The sequence below is a fragment of the Pinus tabuliformis genome, chromosome J, assembly GCF_031772625.1.
Source record: "Pinus tabuliformis cultivar Carrire ecotype Pingquan chromosome J, CPIR1, whole genome shotgun sequence".
In the NCBI taxonomy this organism is placed as follows: Eukaryota; Viridiplantae; Streptophyta; class Pinopsida; order Pinales; family Pinaceae; genus Pinus; species Pinus tabuliformis.
In genome coordinates this window covers 1,191,014,691-1,191,038,258 of record NC_142295.1, presented here as the reverse complement: position 1 = coordinate 1,191,038,258, position 23,568 = coordinate 1,191,014,691, and the positions used below count along the sequence as shown (strand labels likewise).

Genomic DNA, 23,568 nt, shown 5'->3' with positions numbered 1-23,568 from the left:
TTATGAGTTTAAAATAGTCTAAGGTGATTGCATCCCCTCACTTTGGGTTGATCCAACAATGAATAGGGAGCGGACACACCGTAATGTTTAATCACAATGTTGGTTAGATTCACAAGGCCCTAACAGTTTAAATGTTTATTGATGCTCCTCAGAAAAGGAAAAATCAATCTCGACTTCAATTGCCCAACTGAACAGCAATAGGAAAATATGAAACAAATTTAAAGATACTAGAAATGGGAACAAACCATGCAGCACAACTGATATCAGTTAAATTTGCAAGACCAAAATTTATATTTGATTTTTATTCTTTAATATCAATGGACGATACATAAATATTCACAAAACTAAAAGGCCCTATGTATTTCAAAAACTCTATGGAGTATGCTGACAAGCTTACCAAGCGTGTAAATGAATAAAAATACAAAGAACCAAATTAACTTCTTAATTACACTCGAGATCGAGACTATGGACCTCAATTGATTTAAACACCATACTAGAGGGTCTACTTGTTGACCAACTTAGCGTAGGAATCACGTAAAGTAACAGTTCGGTTGAAAATTATCTTCTCTGGGGTCGAATCTTGATCAACAGAAAAATATCCTGCAAAACAGGTTAATCATAAGCAGAACTCAGACAGAAACATATATAACATCTGCTGACCAACATGAAAAACTGGTTGAAGCATGTACTGTGAGATCACTGACAACTGCTACAAAATCAAGCACTTCTCCCTAAAGGATTAAACTGCCTCCTAAGTTGGGTATATCCACCAACATAACTGGTGAATGTGGATATACCTACTTTTGTTTTAGTATGATTCAACTTCACAGATCTTTCATCTACAAACTTCCAGTTGCCTTCAAGATAAGTTATATCATCAATGTTGCTTCATACCAACAACTCCTTATTGAAGAACATTACAGATATTTTGCATTGAAGCACAAGCACTTGTGGAAAGCAACCTACCTAGCCTTTCAAACTGGAATTTGTCACCAAATTTAGCCTGTGCCAAATTGGGGACTGCATATGCCTCTGGTATCAGCTCTTTAGAGTTCGGATTTAGATCAGCCACCCAATCATCCAGTTCACTGGGATTCTGAGCAAGTCAAATGATAAATTCAAATCAAACGGAAAAACATCAGCCAGCCAATCATCCAGTTCACTGGGATTCTGAGCAAATCAAATGATAAATATAAATCAAACTAATAGGTAGTATTTTATCTATGAATTTATCATTAGAAGTATTATTGTGCTCTAATAAAGTATGTTACAAACCTCGGATAGAAAGAGTTTCTCGAACAGCCTAACCTCTACTTTAACTGGATCTACTCCAGGAGATGGTTCTGCAACCCAGTGCAGAACTCCCTGCATTACAAAGAAAAGTAATTATTTGTTACAATAATTCATAAAAAGGTAATGGTTCAACAATCGAAGCCAAAAGCAAAAGCAAATCATAACCTTTGGCTTTATGCTCTTGGTTGGGTCATACTCAGCACGAAGTTCAACAATACTCTCCTTGTCATCTCCAAAAATAACTTCTGTGCATTTTATTGGAAACGCATACCTGCAAAGAGAAGAAACATGCCATGTTCTCTAAAACAAACCAACCAATTAATACGAAAAACTCCTAGTGGCATTGTTCTACCATGCACAGAGCTCAGATTATAATGGAATTCAGCTAATGCCTGAAATTTCCGACTGATTCTTAGCGGATTTGTGGCAGAAAGAGGGCCCTTTCGCTACAAGATTAGCTTATTCTTACAAACAACTAGGATAAAATAGCATTGCTGTAAAAGAGGATATACTGAGTTTTTAGTGTATAAAAGTCCAATAAATAATGGGACCAAATGGAAATTGATATTGTAATTTGCAAGTGTGTCCAACAAGGAATTCTAGCTGACCGATGTTTTTGTTGAACATAGGTAATTCCAAATAATGCAGACAACATACCTAAGCAAGACAGTTTTCCCAGGAGCAAGACCATAGTAATCTTTAGAATCCTTCATTCGGAAATCTGATTTTTCAATGTAAATAACATTTGTAAATGGTACCTGCAGATTTAGGTCGTATAGATTAGACAAAGTACACAACCTCCCTATAATGTGCATTTGCACTCAATTTCTCAAGCTTTCCATGCAAGGCTTGTCAAAGATCAAAATTCTTAAAATAAATTAAAATGTGGCATGTTATAATATGCATTTGAGTAAGAACATAACATATCCTGGTTCAAGTGACTAAAAAATAAATATTTGAAAGAAAGCAAATAGTGATTGCAACAATTAATATCCAATTTATGCTTAAAGCAACTAGATAACAAAAATGGGTTCGTCAAATTAAATCAGATCACTGCAATATATTAAAACACAGCAGATCATAATATGCGCACTTAAATTACTTCCTTTACCCAGGTTCTCATGATATGCCCCTTGCTATCAACATGAGAAAACTTTACATATTTGTTTCTAATGGTTTGAATTCAAATGGATCTACATGAATATATATTTTTTAGTCAAACTTTAAACATAATTATGTATTATTTGATCAGCATATTTTTGCTTCCAATTTTTATCAATTCCTATATGTTTCTGATTATTGGGGTCGATCTACTCAGTGAGCGATCTGGATCTAATTACATTGCTTTAAATTTACCATGAAAAATACATTTAAATGTTGGCAAACTCTTGACAAATTTCAATTTTATCAGATTCAATGAATTTTGAATATCATCCATAAAATTTGCCTAACCTAATGACCTTGGCCTTGAGGACAAAGTTAATATGCTCTAAATGGCCAAGATCATCAATAGCCACCTATAGGACGGATGATTTAGTTTCCAAAAATTCATGTGAATGTGCCTAGACTAACACACAATTCCACTGTATTTAACCACTTATCCAATGATCTAAGTTTCCTTAAATGCCCCTATATCTTAATGTCACCTTTTAAATTTTATGTTCATGACCAAGATAATTATTGCATCTACTACAATCATATTATATAGTGGATATAAGATGTAAGCACGTCGTTTACCTTAGTGTACATCAATAAAAACCTCCAATATTACGTAAACTGAAACCATATTGCTTGAGTGTGCTTCAACAAAGTTCAAATATTAGAGAATTGAACCCCGTTATCAGGCAAATCTGCAATCAGTAGACTTGCCTAATAATTGTATACAACCAACCCTGCCACCATTGGAAGCCTCTCTGTTCAGATTGGTGCTTTTCTAGGGTCATGGGAGTTTCCCGGGAATTGTGTGTTGATATCAGCCTAAGATTTTTGGGTAATACACTAATTGATTAACACACAATAATATTAACTCGCTCTTGTGTTGCCTATACACAATCAAAGCAAGGATGAACTCAGCAAAAAATAAAAGTGGTTAAGATCATTGCATAAAGATAGTTGTAACGACAAATCACTGTAAGTGGGGAAAATGAATGCACACCGTTGGGATAAAAATTCAATGTAAATGCACCATAAATTAGCATAACACTACAAAAGAATTTAACCAATGACAACCAATAGATTCAAGGAGATAGAAGAAAGTATAATTGTCCCAAATCACATGTTACCAAAGAGATTGATTATTACATCACACTTATCACAAGTGATATGCTTCCATTGATCTCCTTGCTTGCAATTGAAATAGTGCTCTAAGGTCTAGACAATGAAAGAGAGAGAAGGCATTTGCTACTACAATCTGCTCTGAAAGAAAACTGTCTAAACTAATCACAGTGACTTAACTCTGTACATAAGAACTGCAACACATGGAGTATAATGCAAGAAAAGAGTAGTCCCTAGTTGAGGTTAAGAACATTATTACATAATTTTTAAAACTCGATGGTCTGGTGCTCCGCAGCTCCCTTCTCCCAATGGCCAAGGAAACCCTAGCCACTGCGAACTTCATTGGATGCTGGTGCTGCCATCGAATTTGCAGATAGCACCCCTTGATTCTCTGTGCGTGGACTGTACGCCAGCCTCATCTGTGTTCCATTGCAGAAATTTGGAACAAGGTTGTCGTCACCTTGCCTCTTGTAGCGTCATTTGTCTACTGCAGCAAGGATGCAGTCAAATTATTCCATCTGCAAGCTTGTTGAACTGAATCATGCCAGTGCTCTCTTGTGTTCTAGTTTCCATAGCTGTTATTATCTGCTGGTGCAGGGGAGATTAGATCCGTCAGAGTGAAGTGTAGATCAAATGTATTATGTGCATAGATCTGAGCTTTTTGCTACCAGAAGTTGCTTGCCTATGACCAACCATCACCAGGGTTTTGGGGTTGTTTTGTTGAATGTGTGCTTCTTGTGGGCACAATGAGCACCCTAAATAAATTTGTGAAGAAAACAGAATCAAACCCATCTTTGGATCTGGGGTTTCTCTCCTCAATGAAAGAGAATGTGGTATTCTTGAAGGAAAACAGGTTACTAGGAAAGTTCACTGGTCTGTGGCGAAGTTTTGAAGTTTTTAAAGGCTGGGCTTTTGACAACTGGGCAAATCATGAACCCAAGAACATTATCTATTGCGGAAATGGATATTATTTATTTCTCTTTGCAAATCAGGAAGATAGGTTCAACATCTACATATCGGTTCCCTATTTCATGGGCATTATAGGTTTGTTTCTCACTCATTGGTCTCTTGAATTTAATCCATTTAATGGAAATTTAATCAGATTACCTTTTGCCCCTTATTTTCTGGGGTGGAGCCATTTTTAAGGCCATAGGAAATAAGTTGGGCACATATATTACTAGTGATATGGAAAAAGGGCATAATTATTCGTGCCCTCAAATTTGTGTTGCAATGGATTTCTCCAAAGGCCTCCTTGAGGCGATTCAGCTCAATCTAGATAGGTGGTCTTGTTGAGAAATCTAGGGCATTCAAAGTTAACAATTTCTCTGCTTGATAATTGCTTGTGATACACTTTTACTTCTTTATCTTATAGTCTTTTCTTCGTTAGCTTATTAATGTGTTCTTTCATCAAGACAATTACCACCATGCATAAAAGATAAGTGACACAGTATGTAGGCTTCTTCAGCCAGGGCCAAAACCTCTCACCTATTGAGAGGAAAACCCAATCAAAAATTCTTCTTCTAGATCTTCAATTGAGAAGTACCAAGACCATGGCACAAACCCTTGACTCTCGTATCCTCTCAAGAATCTTGTCGCTAACCTTGATGCTCTGCCTCTTCCTTCCTTTGCCTTTCTTCTTGATCTAGAACTGCTCTCTTCGGCTCCTTCTAGAGAAACTCGGCCTCTATCCTTCTTACTACTTCTCGGCTTTCCCTAGAGAAACTCGGTCTCTAGGTCTTTACTTTGATTTCTTAGAAGAATCCTTCTCTTGCTACCCAGAAGAAACTTTGCACTGCCCAGAAGAAACTTCGTTGCACTAATTTTGCACTGCCCAGAAGAAACTTCGTTATACCCAGAAGATAGTCTTCCAAAAGAAACTTCGCACTTCCCTTTGTTGCTCCTTCTTCGCACTCCTTTTCACCCTTTCTTCGCACTTCTTTCTAGACCGAATTCAGATCGAACTTCTTGCTTCAAATGGAGGTCGAGTTAGGCTATTTATACACCTCTTCACTGGGTCTTGAGGCCGACTTGACAGTTGGAGTTAGGCCGACATCATCTAGAGAGTTCCTTCATTGTTTGTAGGCCGACTTGAAGGGGTTAGGTGACAAGTTCTTGGAGGATACTTTTACATAGACAAGATGACCTTTTACAAAGTGTAACATGACTTCATTTACATGACAATGACTCTAACATTTTATGACAAGATGACAAATAAATCCTAAAGACTCTCAATGGGAGTCTTGACTCAAAAACAAAATCCCCTGCTCATGAAACCCATGAAGCAAGTCAATATAATAATTTTTCTTATTTACATTTCATTACATAAGATCATAATTACATGTCATTATGAAGACCAAACCTAGTTACATTTTTCAACAGATCTCATCTCTATGGTCTGGATTACAAAAAAGTTATTTTCAAACATAATTTGTGTCACGAGTATGGACACTTTGCAAAAAGTTGTCTAAAAGTTTCAGCTTCTCGAAGCTGCCCAACTCCATCGCCTCCTTCTAAGCAAGGGGAAAACATGCAAGGATTCACTCTCGTTAAAAGGAAGCATAAGAAGCATGGCAATCAAAAACAACAGACTGGTAAGGTTGAACCTAAGCATCAGCCTCTTCCCAAAAACAACTTTTAAGTCCTTGAATGCTTCTGAAGAAGAAAGTGAGAATCTTGATGCCCAAGTGGATCAGCCAAATATCCGTAGTCCAAAGGCCCCTCCTAATTTGAACAATGAAGAGGATCTAGGTCAGACCCCTCCTACAGCGGCGGGAAAGCCTTCCTCGAAGGTCTCTATACTAAAAAATTAAAAATCTACTAAGGTGGTTGAGAAGAAGTCCTCCTCTTCTCCCCCTTCCTATTCAAAGGTGCTTAAAAAGCAGCATTCCACCCCACCAGTAGCAAGGAGTAAGAAAGATCATAGTAGAAAGAAATTTGGTTCTGACTTCCATGGGCCAAGTTGTGGTAACTCCTCTAGCAATTTATAGAAATGTATTGTTTTTGCATTTTTCCATGTAAACAGTTTGTTACCATTTATTCCTGCTCCTTTGTAACAGTAGGAATAAAAACCCGAAGACTTAGTAGTATTGGAACTTTTCCCTCCCTGCTCTTATTGGGAGGTTGGTGTCATAGCTTTTTTGAAAGTGCCATTAGCCGAAGAAGAATATATTGTAATTCACTTCCCAAGTAATTGTTATGTCCAAGGGCAGATTTTAATACAAATTCTACTCATTTTTGTCAAAAAAATAAAAATAATGCAAGAAAAGAATGCTTCTACATATTTTACATGGATGCCAACCAACTTTAACTGTTATTTTGACAGGGTTTTCCCCTACTTGTTGAATGAGTGTTTTCCAACAATGATTAGCAACTAAGTCACTAGGTTCGCCACATTTGAAGCTTGAAATTCTAATTTAGGCCAATCTCAAAACATAGGTTAAAATTCAGCAAACTTCTATGCATACTCGACATGTTAAGGGGCTAAGAGGGAGAGGAAAATGCCACTCACTGTAACTGTCAAATCTGGGAGGTCGATGCCAGAATATGGAGTCCAACCTAATTCAGTCCATGTGCGATATGTTGAAAATTGGCAATCGTGAGATGAATTTCCTTGAATAAATTTCATTTCTGACCTTTCTAAAGTGACTTTCTAAAAATAGAAAGTCATGACTATCTTTGCAACCATGACCTTCCAAAAATAGTAAATCACCTTCCATCAATTAGTAATCATATATACATGATGAAAAATCATTTAACTTGTCCTTAATCAATCTCAATTGTTTAACTTGTAACTTAATCATCGATATTATTATTATTATTAGTAATCATATATATTATTATTATTATTATTATTAGTAATCATATATACATGATGGAAAATCATTTAACTTGTCCTTAATCAATCTCAATTGTTTAATTTTTAACTTAATCATCAATATTATTATTATTATTATTATTATTACTATTATCCTCTTTATGATATTATTATATTATTATTAAAAAGAAATTCAAGTCTCTCAATCATGAGACTCAATCATGTCATATGTAACTCCCCTCAATTAATGCATATGTTACTCTCTCTCTCTCTTAATGGATTCATTCCTCTCTCTCTTTAATGCTCTTACACACCTCTTACACTCTCTTACACACTTTAATGACTCATCATAAAAAGATTCCTCTTACACCTCTTTAATGCATAAGTTACACTCCTCTCCTTTATGGCATAAGTTACACTCCTATTTTGGCATATGTAACTCCTCCTCAAGGCATAGGAGTTACTCCCTCATGAATTCGACCCCCTTGCTCTTCCTATATATTTGTGCCTCTCATCCTCACATGACACAGTTACTTGTGCTTGTGAAAGGAGAACTCCAACTTGAGAAAGAGAGAGTTGGAGAGTCTAGAGGAAGATTGAGAGAGAGAGAGAGAGATTCTTGACGTGCAAGAGCAAACCTTGGAGAGCGAAAGTGATTTAGTGTTTGCACTAGCTACTGCTATCAAAGATCTTCTTTGGATTTGCGTGAACTTCTTCATTCTTTCATTGTACTTTGTATCTCTGTTGAACAATTGATTTCTAATAGAAGATGAATCTGGTTGGGTTTTCAACTTTTCCCCTTGTGGGTTTTGCCCTGGTCTTTGACCTAACTTCTCTGTGTCTCATTGAGTTCTTGGTTGTTTTCCACTGTGCATATGGTTTATATGATTTATGTTCTATCTACAATTACTTAACTTATTTTGCAATGTAAAGAACCTTTTGATTTAGGTGATTGTAACAACATAGAACATCAGAATTTCAACACGATATATATCAAATAGTGTCAATTCTCCAACGTTGGGATATGTGTGCAGGTTCCTGGCTATGGATTTGTGGATTATAGCGAATAACAATTGAATTTTACACACCTCAACATCAATGCAAATTATGGAGCAAATAGGCCCGACTGTCGCTGACGGTTATTTTATCAATGCTCAACTGTAGTGATAGTTGTGCAGGTTTCTACGTAGCTACATTTGCAAGTTACAGTGGATACCATTTAGATTTCACACCTATGCGTCCACCCAAATAACAAGGCAAGCAGAGTTGGCCACCCCCTACAGGTTTTAACTTTGAAGTGTATATAACAGATTTAAGATTATATATATATATAACTCATTATAAACTTAAAAACTTTTACATAGTTCATTAAATATAAATTTTGTATTAAAATTAATATAAATTATATAATTTAAATTTAACTTTATATATATATACTGAATTTAATAACAAAGTGTATCTAACTTCATCAAGCTTAAACGAACTTTTATCAATTTCCATTGCAGTCAGATTTGAACACAAAGATGAACCATGTGACTTAGATTAGAAAAGCATTCCTTTAGCAGTTGAGTCGCCTTCAACTAGCATTTTTCTAATTTAAGATGTTGTAATTTGTTGTCAATAATGTGTTTCCTGAGAGTTAACTTGTTGTTTTAAGTTTTCTACTCATCCACTAGATGTTTCCCCCCCCCCCCCCCTTTTCCAACTCTCATTTTCCTAGTTTGCACGTTTTTTTGAAAGGATAGTTCATTCCTGTTTCAACCCTCCTTTGTGCATTTATTCCTCACTTTTTCTTGTTGTCCTACCTTTAATTTCCTTGAAGGGTTTTGAAAACATTTTTGTTCTCTTGAATCATCATTTAAAGCACCAAACCACCACCAAGACGATGCCTTGTTCCCTATAAGAGAATGGATATGATTAACATGCTTTTTATTCCCAAAAATAATCTCATGCTTTTAGTGTTTGTGGATTTGGCTTTCATTTCCATACTTAAGATAACGTCAAACCTCAAGCTTTACTCAACAAATGGACCTTTTAGCAGCATTCTTGACAAAGCAACTTTAGCTCTTTGGTTTTAATAAAACAAGTATTGTGACAAGTCTCTCCAACAATTCAACTTATGGTTTTGAGCATAATATTTAATTTATGTGAAGCAAATTAGACCTTTGAAAAGTAAAACAAGTGCAAATTAGGGTTCCAATATTTAGTCCTTCAGAATCTCATGTACATGAAACCCTTCATCACACTATCACATGTTACTCTAGGAGAACATCCACCCAAATAAGTTTTTTCTAAACTCATCATTCTTCACCCAATCGACCCTTGACATACCCAAACATTGCTAATTACCTACGTTGCATGACTTTCTGGAACGTGGGAACTGTTGAGAAATCTAGGGCATTAGCATTAGGGGATTTCTCTTTCATTAGTGACTGCTTGTGAATTTTTTACTTCTTTAGATTAGAATCTTCTTTGCGTTATATTATTAGTGTACTTCTTCATCAAACAGTAACCAATGCATGAACATAAATAGACAAGAGACAGCATGTAGGCTATCAGCCAGGGCCAAAACCTCTCTCTTTGAGAGGAAAACCCACACAAATTCTTCTTTCCAATTGATGAATACCAAGACCAAGACCCTTGACCTATTAGCCACTAAAAGACCAAGACACTAGTTCTCTGTCTTTTGCTTGTTTCTTCTTCTTGACTTCTCTTCTTCATCGACCTTCTTAACACTTAGATGATCTTCTTAACGAACTGTAGATACACTAGAGATAGTACCGAAACATGTCAATGTAATGTCACCAAATCATTGTGATATAGCACTGAATTTGAGGTATCCATTGCTAAATTGTGTTTTCTTTATAACACCAAGACTTTCTCATAGAAGTTTGAATTTCTTGACTGTAATGACAATTGAACTTGACTGTAACTATTCATCCAAATCCGAACTTTTGTCTCTGCGTTTTTCCACCCTAATTTCAGAGGTCCAAACTTGATGACTATGATCAGTCCTTATAAAAATCCTTGTTGTCCCTTCATCATTTTGTAAGTTCCATCCGAACTAGTGTCTCCTATCCGTGATCCGAACTGGTCTCCTTTCTCAACTTCAGAGGAATCCGAGCTTATCTCTATACTTCTATACCTTAGACTGAGCTCCTTCACTAAACTATCTTCTACACCCTTATCCGAACTTAGCACTGTAATTGACCTCCGAAAATCTCAGAGATAGCAGAGCTATGAACCGTCCTTCTTTGAAGATCATAGCCACGTATTTATAGTAGTCTGTCCATAAATAAGTTGACCTGTATACATGAAGGGATGTGTCTTTTATTCGTAAGCCAACTTGTGTTAGTTGTTCCTTCTAGAGGTCGACATGAAGAGGAGAATTGTGCTCGTCTTTTGAAGGGCTATTTCGACAATCCTATAGACTAGAATATTTTTTACATATCTTCATACATGACATTGACTCTTTGACAAATCCTAAAGCTCTCAATGGGAGCCATCTAGAAATAAAAACACTCGCTCATGAAACCCATGAAGCAAGGCATTACAAAAATAATTTGATTCTCTTTATTTCATCATTTACAAAGATCATAATTACATGTCATTATGAATACAGATCCTAGTTACATTTTACAACACTCCCTCTTAAGTAGGGAAGTATTCATAATGGTACTTGGTCATTCTCAATCTGAAGAATTTCTCATAAGAAGAATTCGGATTTGTAACTCATTTGTATAGCATCATACCAACCAGCATTGTTATATAGCAAGGCCTTGACTAACAACTCTATCTCTCCACAAGATCATAGCACAATGCTGGCGAGACCAATGATTTATAGACATACTCATCATTGTCTCTCTAGGAACATACCCCACTCGAGTTCTCTCAAGATATGCTCCATAAGGACTATTCTTTTCTTGGACTCCCCAGTCCCAAAAGAATATCGGTCCTCCATGACTACTCTTTCCTGGGATGCCCTATCTCATCCCCTAAGAGCATCGGATGCCAAATGATTACACAATCCTCCATTTTGTCTTCCCAGGTGAAGAACAAAACAACGTGTCTATCGCTCCTTTTTATACCGGGAGGTTTTATTCCATTAAAGGAATGTACTCATTCCTATCACAGAGGAATGTACCTAAGCTTCTGGCTTAGGAATTTCTGAGTTTCTTCCAAGTAAGAAACTTCTTCTCAAGCTCCCTCTTAACCAGGGACCTATAGTAGCTCTTCATGTGGAGATCCTAAAACAATCAGCTGCATGAAGAGCTCCTTTCTTCGATGTCATGAATTTCTTTAAGGAGTCTTCAACTTTTGGGAACTTCTATATATAGGGCATAGATCATCCATCACTTTATTCATGAGTTAGTCATGTCCTCAACTCATCAGAAAGTGATCCATTAGATTTTCCATCTGGCTTTGCTTCATGTCATTCTGCTTTCATGCCATATTTCCGGAAGAACATTACATCCTTCCATATGGTCTGCTTGGAAGTCATTCACAGATCTTCCCTTTTACAGTTCTACATAAGCCCAACCAGATGTTAGTTCAAAAATAATCAATGTACACTTCAAATTAGAATTACCTTTGTGATGATCTTTCACCATGACATCTTCCTGTAAGTATCAGCATCCTGCATGCAGATTGACACATCTCCCACAGATGTTCAGTGTCAAGGGTCTCTATCTTTTTCCGACTTCCATCAGAGTCTTCACATTCTTCCGAGAGATCTTCTAGTCAAATCTTCTTGGACTTCGGATGTTGAATGCCTTCTTTCTTTGTTGCATATTATCATGATCTCTTCTTATCTTTTCACACACTTCATTCCCAAGGGCTTCTAATCAGAGTTATTCAACCGTAGTCAACGACCTCATACTTCATATGAGGACATATTATGTTGATTTCATCTAGTGTGACTCGTGTATTTCGGACATTCTTTCATAGGAGGAGATTCCTTTTTTATCATGCTTCTCCAAATAGAAGCAGTGATCCTTGTTACCTGCAACCATATGACATGACTTTATAACATTAAATACAAGCATACCTTATTTATATTTAGGTCATCTAGGCTTCTTTCAACAGCTTCCTTGATTGAAAAAGATCTTCAACCCCTTGATATGTTTCATCTCTCATGTCATCATACCATCATCCCATGACCTCGATAAGTTGGAGTTTATGATGAAACACTTGCTTCGTTTCTAGATCGGTGAATCCTCCAATGAGGATTCCATCTCGCATATCCTTGTTTAGCAAATGTTTCCCTTTTAAACTCTTGTATGATGAGACTTGTCTTAGATGACTTCTTTCTTTGATCTTCCAATGAGGTCACCAAAAACTATATCCTTCAAAGTTGACTACCGTAGATTTTGTTCTAACGGTCCTTCATGTTTCCCTATGGTTATGTCACAAGCTCTTACTTCTAATGCTTCTCTTCCTTGGACTTCCTTCTTTCAGATTCCTCTACTTCTTCAGAGAAATGGACTTCTTCCCTAACCTTCTTGTTATTGTCCTTCTTAAGCTTAGGAAAATCTTTCTTGTAATGTCCATAGCATTAAATCTTAGCTATGTTCTTCTTTCATTTCGACAAAGTGTCTGAATCCTTTCATTTGATCCTAGCTATGTTCTTCTTTCATTTCGACAAAGTGTTTGAATCCTTTCATTTGATCCTTCAACACTTTTGCCCTCAACCTGTCTTCTTCTATCTTGCATAGAAATCACAAGTTGTTGAATGAGGTAACTTTCTTATCCTCGTGGATATTTGTTACCTTGTCCATCAGCTAGTGCATTATAGATCAACGATAATTATATTCTCATCTCTCCCAGATCTCGCAGTTGATATGTTATGAAGATATCCTTCATCCTTTGATACCTTTAATTTTGTGTAGACTGCATCTTCAGAGAGTATTCCTACTAGATTATTGTTAAACACACATGGAAAGCAAAGACAATATGAAAGATAAATCATGCAGTACCATTTTATTAACAAGAGGTTTACATTTATAGTACATTATGTGACTCTTGGGTTTCAGATCCCAAGGTCTCTTAGACTGCTTTGGTCTATTCGGCTTCCACACTAACCCATTTAGGATTAGGTGTCCAACATTCCCCCCCTTAATCCGAAGGGTTATGTATGAGTCCAAGAAGAGAGTTGTAATACAAAATGTGCAAAAAATGCATGGCAGCACTAGGCTGAATGTGCTCTATGAAATGTTGGTATAAAGGGCAGTGGTTTAAGGATGACCACCAACACTGGAACGCTTAGTGCAGTTCCCGGAACTCTTCCAAAACTGGCAAGAAACTGAAGTTTTCTGCTAGAGGAAGTGATCCTATTGTTTTAAAGAGGGAAACCTTCAACCATAAAAGGGAGGTCTCACCCCGCATAAAAGGTAAAACTTCAACTTGAAAAGGGAAGTCTCAACCTATGATGGTTTAAGGATGACCAACAACTCTGGAATGCTTAATGCAATTCCTGGAACTCTTCCAAAACTGGCAAGAAGCTGGAGTCTTCTGCTAGAGGAAGTGTTCTCAATTGTGTTCCTGGAATGCTTCCAAAACTGGCAAGAAGCTGAAGTCTTCTGCTAGAGGAAGTGTCTCAGATTGCCAACTGAAGGCATGTTCACGGGCATCTTTGTCTCTGGCTACAACTCTGAAACTGGTGTGGCAGGTTGTGGCTCAGGCTCGCTTGATGTGGCTTTGAAGCTTGTAGATGACCATCATTTCCCCCCCTGTCAGATACAAGGTGAGATGATGGAGAAAACTCAACTGCAAGACTGTTCAATACTCTGGAACAAGTTCTGACATGTGTTTGGAATATCTTCTTGGCTGTTGATGCCCATTGCCAAGAAGCGATCCATCCAAGATGAATCTTTGTTCTTGCAGGACGTTTGTTTCTGAAGCATCTGTGTGAAGAATGGCTGGTTTTATGACAGTGCTTACATGGATGAAGATCAAAACAGTGATCTTTCAGATGGCCAACTCGATCACAGTGTTGGCATTTCTCAATCTGTTGTTGTTGTTGTTGTGGAAGAGGGGCAGAATCTGGAACAGCTGGAGGTGAACTGTCATGAGGAGCAAGTGAACTGTTATGAATGAATCCAGCACTCTGAAACTGAATGGGCTTGGCATAGTCTGGAATATGAAAGGACAAGTCCTTGTCATATCCAAGACCCGTTCTGTGCTTGTTGTGGACAAGTTGTTCCCAAGGTCTGATGATGGGCTTGGGAAGTGCAGACTGAGTTTCTGCATCTGCATGTACAACTGTTGCTTTATTGGGTACTAAATCTGAACCAGCTGTAACATTATTGACTTGTTGTTTATGGGATGCAATCTCAATGTTCTGAACAGAAACATGTTTGGAATGATGACTCCTCTGTTTTAATTCTTCTTGCTGAAGCTGAGATTCAAGTTGTAAAAAGTCAATCTTTTCATGTACATCTTGTAAACAACTATGAATATCGGTGAGAAAATCCTTGCTGATTTTGACTGTATTATCCATAGTAGAGAGTATTAGATTGTCCACTAACTCTAATATTGCGCCGATTGGAGCCATTTCTAACCTCAAAATAGTAAAACAATGAGGAAAAGATGGACACCAAATAAACTTATGGCAACAACTTCAAATCAATCAGCTTGCAATAGATTCAACATACAAAGAATGGTGATATCCAGAAAACAGACTCCTCATTCAAAAAATGAATTTTCTTCAATTCACCTGAGAATTTAACTTCCAACAAAGCATGCTCCACTCTTCAGCAGGATCCAACTACATTCACAAAACGCATCATCACTAGTTCCTGCCTCTCAAGTATTTTGTTACAAGGTACAGCTGCTCAAGGACAGGCAGTCTAGCTGAATGTTTTAATTATATAATTACAAGATTCCCAACTGTGCAATTACCACCGTAAATTTGAACTGAATGTTGTTCTTACTTTCAAGTTCTGACAAAAATCATTCTCAAGAAATATCTATCCCTACACTACTCTCAGTGCTCACAAACGAAATCCTGTGTACAAGAATACTCTCCAGCAAGTGTATGAAAGCTCCGATACTTTAAAAACTTACTACTTTAAAACGAGTCACATCAACTTTGTCTTCAAACATACATGGAACGCTCCAACCTTGATAAATGAATAACAGATAACATATACAACTTTGGAGAACTGTTAGGCACATCCAATTGTGAAGAGTCTTCCTTTCACGACTTGCCTTGTTCTTTGCACGTTTTGCCTCAGTTTTGGAAAAGTAAATAAATATCATCATATGCATCCAATCAGTCCTAGATAATAACACATCGAGATCCCATTAAAATCAAATTGCTACAAGGCTGCGCTACTCTACAATTAAAAAATCAACAGTTTTGGTTTCTCTATTGTTCTCCATTTCTGAAGTAACTCTTAGAAAGCTCAGCAAGGCCTGGAAAAACTTTAGCAAAACTAAGTTCTACAGCAGACACGTCATTTCATCTTTGCTCCCCTTGCAGCCTGTTGTGCAGGTGTTGTCGGTGCCTCAGTCGGTCCCTGGGCCAATCTTTCTTCCCTCCTAGCAATCTTCGGCTACAATACAGCTAACGGACAACGTTAATATGAACCAAGTGTATTATGGACAATCTTTGTGATATCGTGTTGCACAATTCAGACTCTGGTGGCATATCAAACGATTCAAGATCAACGGAAGTTCAACGCTTCATTCCAGCCTCAATTATGTGCACTGCGGGTGAAGGGAGGCGATGTGGAATATAACCTGTGAGCAACGTTCAAAACCGGGTGGTATCGATGAGCAGTCTGCTTAGTCCGTGCCATCTCTTCTCTTTTCTTCTGTCAACTTCTCCGCTCTTTTCATTGACTTTCATAAGCGAAAAAACTTTGTTCTATGCCCTCTCTCCCCGAATACGGCGAGCGAGCTGAATATCTTTGGGCATAATGGTGACTCTCTTGGCGTGAATGGCGCAGAGGTTAGTATCTTCGAAGAGACCAACAAGATATGCCTCCGCGGCTTCTTGCAATGCTGCCACCGCTGATGACTGGAATCTCAGGTCTGTTTTGAAATCTTGGGCAATCTCTCTTACAAGCCGCTGGAAGGGCAGCTTTCTGATGAGAAGCTCAGTGCTTTTCTGGTATTTTCGGATTTCACGGAGAGCAACAGTACCGGGCCTGAACCAGTGAGGCTTCTATGTGTCGTATGGGAGAAACGTATACCAGGAGGAGGAGAAATGTATCTACCGATTCTTGCAATTTACTTGTGAATATACCGGGAGTAGGAGCAGGTTGCTACCTACGCTATCGGTGGAGCATCTTTTCTAGAGGCTTCTTCAGGGGATATATGCTTCAGCTTTAGGAAAAAGGACACAAATGTCCACAGTGTAGTCTCACCTTAGTAGGTCTTCTCTCGAGGAGCTTACCCTCTTGCGCTATATCTCTATTGGAAATGGCTTCGAGGCGCGTTTTTGATAGCAATACATTAGACGTACTTCTTATGGAAAAGGATCCTTTTATAGCTTCACGGTCTACAACATTGAATACCTCTGCAATCAGGGGATTGTCTACAGAACCGACAGAGCCATCTCTGAAGCTCTTTGTAAGCGCGCTATCGAAACGCACTACTGATGAGGGCCTGAGAGAGGCATTTTCAATGGAATAACATTCGACAGCGGCTGCTTCCCGCCTTTGTTGGACTTGGACAGAGACATACAAGGCCTACAAATTCAAGGTCTTGAAGCAGGTGCATCCCGACACCGGAATATCTTCTAAGGTGATGGGAATCATTAATTCTTTCATCAATGACATCTTTGAAAAACTTGCAGCAGAGGCCTGTTGCCTTGCAACTTATAATCACAAGCCTACGGTCACTTCCAGGGAGATTCAGACTGCAGCCAGGCTCATTTTCCACTAGGAATTGGCAAAGCACGCGGTATCTGAGGGCACCAAGGCTATTACCAAGTTTACTTGCAGTGGATAGCCAACCAGGCAGCAAGACATGAATTATAGCCTTTCACCTGGTACGACGCATTCAACAGGAGCGGATTCTGGGCGTTCATCAAAACGGCTCATCATTCAACATGTCAGCGTTTCAAGTACCATTTCAACGCAGATTCATCATACACCACTCAGCATTGTCAGTCATGAACCAGCGCTATTCATGAAGAAATTTAACGTACAGCGCTTCTGAGAATGGACAGATGTGTTATGAGGCAGTGCTGGAATAAGGCAGAGGCAGATTATTTCATATCTGAGCACAGAATAATCAATGAAAGTGCAGGTGAAAAAAACGCCCTTTTTGAAACGTTTATGACAGTCGGAGATCTGAACAGTCAGACAAAGGGGCAGCAAATTTTATGGACAACAGACAACAGTCAGACAGAGGGGCAGCAAATTTTATGGACAACAGACACTAGCAGCACTATAATCAAGTTGCAGCTAAAATTGAGCTGAAGAAATATTCATGAGAAAATATTCATGAAATGATTTGCACATACAGATAAGGGTCATAAAACAAATGGCTCAAAAATAATTATGCAGGGCAGGAATACGCCTGCTCTGATACCATGTTAAACACACATGGAAAGCAAAGACAATATGAAAGATAAATCATGCAGTACCATTTTATTAACAAGAGGTTTACATTTATAGTACATTATGTGACTCTTGGGTTTCAGATCCCAAGGTCTCTTGGACTGCTTTGGTCTATTCGGCTTCCACACTAACCCATTTAGGATTAGGTGTTCAACAATTATCATATACATCTCATTGATGTCTCCAATATTGCTATATGAAGGGACCTTTAATAAGAATCCCTTTCCATGAATTCAGAGGAGACCTTTTGATATGTTAAATGACTTCAACTTTTTAGAGGACTAAGTCTATCCTCCTTTTTCATGCAAGGAATTTTGATGACCCAGCCAGCTTATAGATCTCCTTGCAAGCATGAAGTCATTTTACCAAATTTTATTAAAGAGTGAAAGATACTTACTTGACAAGTGAGGATGAACTCTTCTACTTGATCACATTGATGATGGTTGAAGAAGATGTATTAGTGCTCCATCTTGGATGACCTTCTTCCAAATGAAAAAGTTTTTATTCAATAGAAAAGGTTGTTGCTTTTGATGAGGATGATTTGTTGCTTTCTCGAATGATCTTCTTCTAGGGCAAGGAGAGGATCCTTGCTTGCTTTATAACCTTGAAAATGATGACAATTCCTACTCGCCTTCAATATACTTTGACTTCTCTTGTAGTGTAAATTAGAAATGCTTCTAGGGTTTCGACTTTCTCCAAGATGATGTGATCTACATCTTTAAAGTCCTTCAAGCTATCTTCCCTTGTAGATATCTTGATGATGACTAGTGGATCAAAAGGAACTTTTGTTGTTGTAGACTGCTTCTTCAAAGTAGATCTTGATCTGTTTCTTTGATAACCTTCAACTTGCTTTGATGCCCTTCATGAAACTCGATCATTGAATGTCTCTTTGATTAGATGCCCTTCCTTTGACTTCAACACCATAGCTCTAATACCATGTTGAGAAATCTAGGGCAATAGCATTAAGGGATTTCTCTTTCATTAGTGACTACTTGTGAAAGTTTTTTACTTCTTCATATTAGTATCTTCTTTGCATTAGATTATTAGTGTTCCTCTTCATCAAATAGTAACCAATACATGAACATAAATAGACAAGAGACACAGCATGTAGGCTATCAGCCAAGGCCAAAACCTCTCACTCTTTGAGAGGAAAACCCGCACAAATTCTTCTTATAGAGATTCCAATTGAGAAATACCAAGACCAAGACCCTTGACCTATTAGCCACTCCGTGATCAAGACACTAGTTCTTTGTGTTCTACTCATTTCTTCTTCTTGACTTCTCTTCTTCATCGACCTTCTTAACACTTAGATCATCTTCTTAATGAATTGTAGATACACTAGAGATAGTACCGAAACATGTCAATGTAATGTCACCAAATCACCGTGATATAGCACCAAATCTATCTCACAGAACTCTGAATTTCTTGACTGTAATGACATTTGAACTTAACTGTAACTATTCATCCAAATCCAAACTTCTGTCTCTATGTTTTGCCACCCTAATTTCAGAGATCCAAACTTGCTGACGGTGATCAATCCTTAAACAAATCCTTGTTGTCCCTTCATCATTTTCTGAGTTCCAACCAAACTAGTGTCTCCTATCTATGATCTGAACTAGTCTCCTTTCTGAACTTCAGAGGAATCTGAGCTTATCTATATACTTCTATACCTTAGACTGAGCTCCTTCACTAAACTTTCTTCTACACCCTTATCCGAACTTAGCACTGTAATTGACCTCTGAAAATCTCAGAGATAGCCGAGTTATGCACTGTCCTTCTGTGAAGATCATAGCCACGTATTTATAGTAGTCTGTCCATAAATAAGCCAACCTGTATACATGAAGGGATGTGTCTTTTATTTGTGAGCCGACTTGTGTTAGTTGTTCCTTCTAGAGGCCGACATGAAGAGGAGAACCGTGCTCATCTTTTGGAGGGCTATTTTGACAGTCCTATAAACTAGAATACTTTTTGACATATCTTCATACCTGGGAGCCATATAGAAATAAAAACTCTTGCTCATGAAACCCATGACGGAAGTCATTACAAAAATAATTGTATTCTCTTTATTTCATCATTTACAAAGATCATAATTACATGTCATTATGAAGACCGAACCTAGTTACATTTTACAACAAGAACTTCGGGAACTTACGTAAGGGTGTCAGAAACGGCTAGAGATTTCCCCAAAATTTACAGGAAACGGCTAATCGGGAGTGGTAATATTATATAATAAAAAACTTTAAAATATAAAAATATAAATATTTTTTTAATTATATAATTTATATAATAATCAAAATTAATAATGAATCAAAATATTCAAATATTAAAATCAATTTAAATATATAATGTATAATCTCTCTTACATATAAATATATTCTCCAGGTGTCTCTCTCCCTGAGTCTCTCCCTTTTATATATATAAAATATCAAATTCATTATCAGTTCTCTAACACATGACCAATCTTTGAAACATTTTGGCTTAAAAATACAAAGGAAAAATTTTACATATGTTTCGCTAGTTATTCTTAAGAGAAAAAGCATAGCAACTCTAATGTTTAAGCATTGACTGCCACGTACAATATGCACACAATGTTCTACAATATATATATATATATACATATACATAAACAGCAAAAGAAATACTCATCAGCATGACACCCGAGATATCGTCGTTACATCGAGGTGCCACATGCTTCCTTAACCCATCAAGAGATTGGTCCAGTTTCTCAATTAAGGATATCAGTGTTAAGGATGCCTTTGGCCTTTGTTCCTACGAAGGTTTCAACATAAGCTCATATTTTGTGGGCAGTTCAGCATAATTCTCTATAGGTTGTGTATTCCCCAACCCTAGGGAACATTGGAACTCTAAAAAAAACATCCTTCGAAGCTCTCGGAACTTTCCCCAGCTACCATTGTAGCTCTCGCTGAAAAGGTAACGTTCCCATATGGTTCCAAAGCTCTCAGGGGCGCGGGAACCATTGGAACGGGTTTCCCACCTCTCAGGAGCAGTTCCGGTGTAACAGAGCTAATTACAGACATGTCCAGAAAGAAAGGGTTCCCCCAAAAAATCATAGAAACAAAGAATAGGAAACATTGATCATGAAGAAAGATAGTATCAACATATCCCCTGAAAAAAAACAAAAAATAAGCAACATTGATCATCTCACATGCAAACAAAAGCAATGCCATTAGACTCATTTTTACAAGGAATTGAAATATGTGCTTAGAAACAAAATGCAAGGACTAAAAAGCACACTGCTAAAAATAGCAATTATCATGAAACTACTTGCATGTCCCCTAAAAAAGGGCTCATCGACATCATGAGCTCTTGAGGACCAATTCTATGTGAAAATATCTATTATGTGGACCCTTCGAATCTGGAGAAAATGAATTTGGAATAAGCTCTAATCAATGCCAATGTCTAGATGCATCTGAAATGAGATGAGTGTGATGGAACCTCACTAAATATTAACCTCCAGTTGTATAGGAAAATCTAGGGGTTAGCAATGGTGACTAAATAGGGTAACATCCACTTGCAACTTCCAGAAAATGTATACATACAAGATACTCGGCCTCATTTGAGAAGCATCCATCAAGATCAATAAACAAGATAAGAAAATAAATCTAATAGTTAGCAAAGAAGAGAGAACTAAAGGAAGAGAGATCTAAGTTTTGAAGTTTGATTTTGGGTAACACTATCCCACACGTGCGAAGAAATTAGGGCAAACTTTGTTGCAGCAAGGAACAAAATTGAAGTCATCTAAAGGAGCTAAAATTTGGTATCAAAAGGTCAAATTAGGAAGTCAAATTACTAAAGAGAAAGAAGCAATCTAAGCGAGGGACCAAAAGGACCAAATTATGCCCTAAAATCACTCACACGTGTGAAAACCAAAACTGCAATAAAGGCCGAAAGGTTGCAGAATTGAAGCAATGGTTGAAATTCTAAAATAAAAGCCAAAATTTTGAAGTTTGAAGTTGTTTGACTAGTGTTGACTTTGTGGAAAGGAAGCTCATCTACAAGGAAGGTTGACTTGGTCTTGGGGGGTTTTTTGTTTAGGGTCTAAAGGTCTTCGAATTCATCATTTGAAGATTCTACAAGAAGAGAATAATTCTTGTGGGTTTTCCTTGTTGAGAAATCCAAAGTGTGGTAGTTAATCGATTTCTCTTATTATGACATTATCTTGTGATGTTTTCATTATTATAATTAGTTATTTCAAATTATCTTTTCTTATCATCACGACTAATTTCAAGCAACAAATAGAAGAGAACACAAAATGTAGGCACGTTGCCAGGGCAAAACCCCACTCTCGGGGAAAACCCAGTTAAAATTCTTCCTTCAGTAGATTCAAGATGAGACGAGCAAGACCCTCACAACCTAGACCCAAGACTTCCTCTATCAAGTCAACCTTGCATCAGCGAAGCAATAGCCTATACTTCAATGTCTTCCTTGCACCAATGAAATGCTTTGTTCCTTCAATAAGATTATGTTTCGATCTAAGGCAACATTCTTATCATACTTTGATGCAATATGGATTGTGCCCTCCTTCATTATGATCGAATTGTATTCCTTCTTCAAAGAGTACACTGAGACTATGATTACACTGAGACTGTGGCACACCGAGACTGTGGTTACACCAAAACTGTGGTACACCGAGACTGTGGCAGCACTGAAGTTTTCCCACTGTAATAGCACCGAAATGTAGGCACTGTGATAGTACTAAAACTTAGCCACTATGATTTTTGAACCTGTCTGCAACTAACCTGAGCTCTCTCACTATAACAATATCGAAATACATCCACTGTGATAACACTGAAATGTATCTCTGTGATTTGCGAGTTCATCTCTATAATTAACTCGAACTTTTGTGGTATTACCAAAATGTATCTCTGGAATTTCTACGAGTTATTGTTCTGTGATAGTTGAGCGAAGTTTACCTTCCTTTATATAGTTGTTTCCACATTGAAATGAGCCGACATGAGCACTTTGAACAGTTGTGTCTTCATAAGGTTAGGTCAATTTGAGTTCATGAAGAGAAGTATCTTTAGGCCAACTAGATGAGGACGCTGACTTAATTTTGATTCCAAGGAGACTTTGATGAAAGATTAGTGTAACATAACAAGATAGTCTTTGACTCAAACAAACAATCCTAAAGCCTATAACGGAGGCTTGACCTATAGCCATTGACCCAAGCATGAAACCCATGTTTTAACAAGTCAATTCAATTTAATAATAAAATTCTTTTTGCTTTCTTTTAAGAAATATATTACATTTTGACTTCAAGTACAATTTATGAAGGCCGAACCTAGTTACATTCTTCAACACTCCCTCTTAACTAGGGAGGTATTCATATTTACATATAACCAAGAAGTACATGGAAAATCTCAAAACACATAATCTACGAAGAAGTTTAGGCAACTCAATGCCATGGACTAGTTTCCTGACTAGGAAAATCTATCCAAGGTCTCTCAACAATTTAAGCACCGCAATGCCACGGACTAGATTCTTGACCAAGGCAATCTATCCAAGTGGGACTAAGATGGACTCAAGCTTTCAGCCTCTCTAGGTACCATCAGGGTTAGTTGCTAATGATCAAACCAAGGATCTAGGTGTGTATCT

The 23,568-nt window shown here is 37.5% G+C and overlaps 1 protein-coding gene across 4 annotated transcripts in view; it reads right to left on the bottom strand.

Annotated features, from left to right (window-relative positions):
• Positions 1-263: 263 nt before the first annotated feature.
• The window catches only part of OVA9 (glutamine-tRNA ligase, putative / glutaminyl-tRNA synthetase, putative / GlnRS), a 159,808-nt gene continuing 136,503 nt past the window's right edge, over positions 264-23,568 (bottom strand). For 3 of the 4 annotated variants that reach the window (XM_089379183.1, XM_089379182.1, XM_089379184.1), the window contains exons 20-24: positions 1,951-2,051; positions 1,459-1,564; positions 1,276-1,365; positions 967-1,096; positions 264-600 (exon numbers count right to left, since the gene is read on the bottom strand). In XM_089379183.1, coding sequence (XP_089235309.1) covers positions 503-600; positions 967-1,096; positions 1,276-1,365; positions 1,459-1,564; positions 1,951-2,051 — 525 coding nt within the window. In that variant the 3' untranslated portion in view covers positions 264-502. Of the gene's footprint in view, positions 601-966; positions 1,171-1,275; positions 1,366-1,458; positions 1,565-1,950; positions 2,052-23,568 lie in introns of all 4 variants that reach the window. The other variant, XR_016248061.1, reaches the window with a different exon arrangement.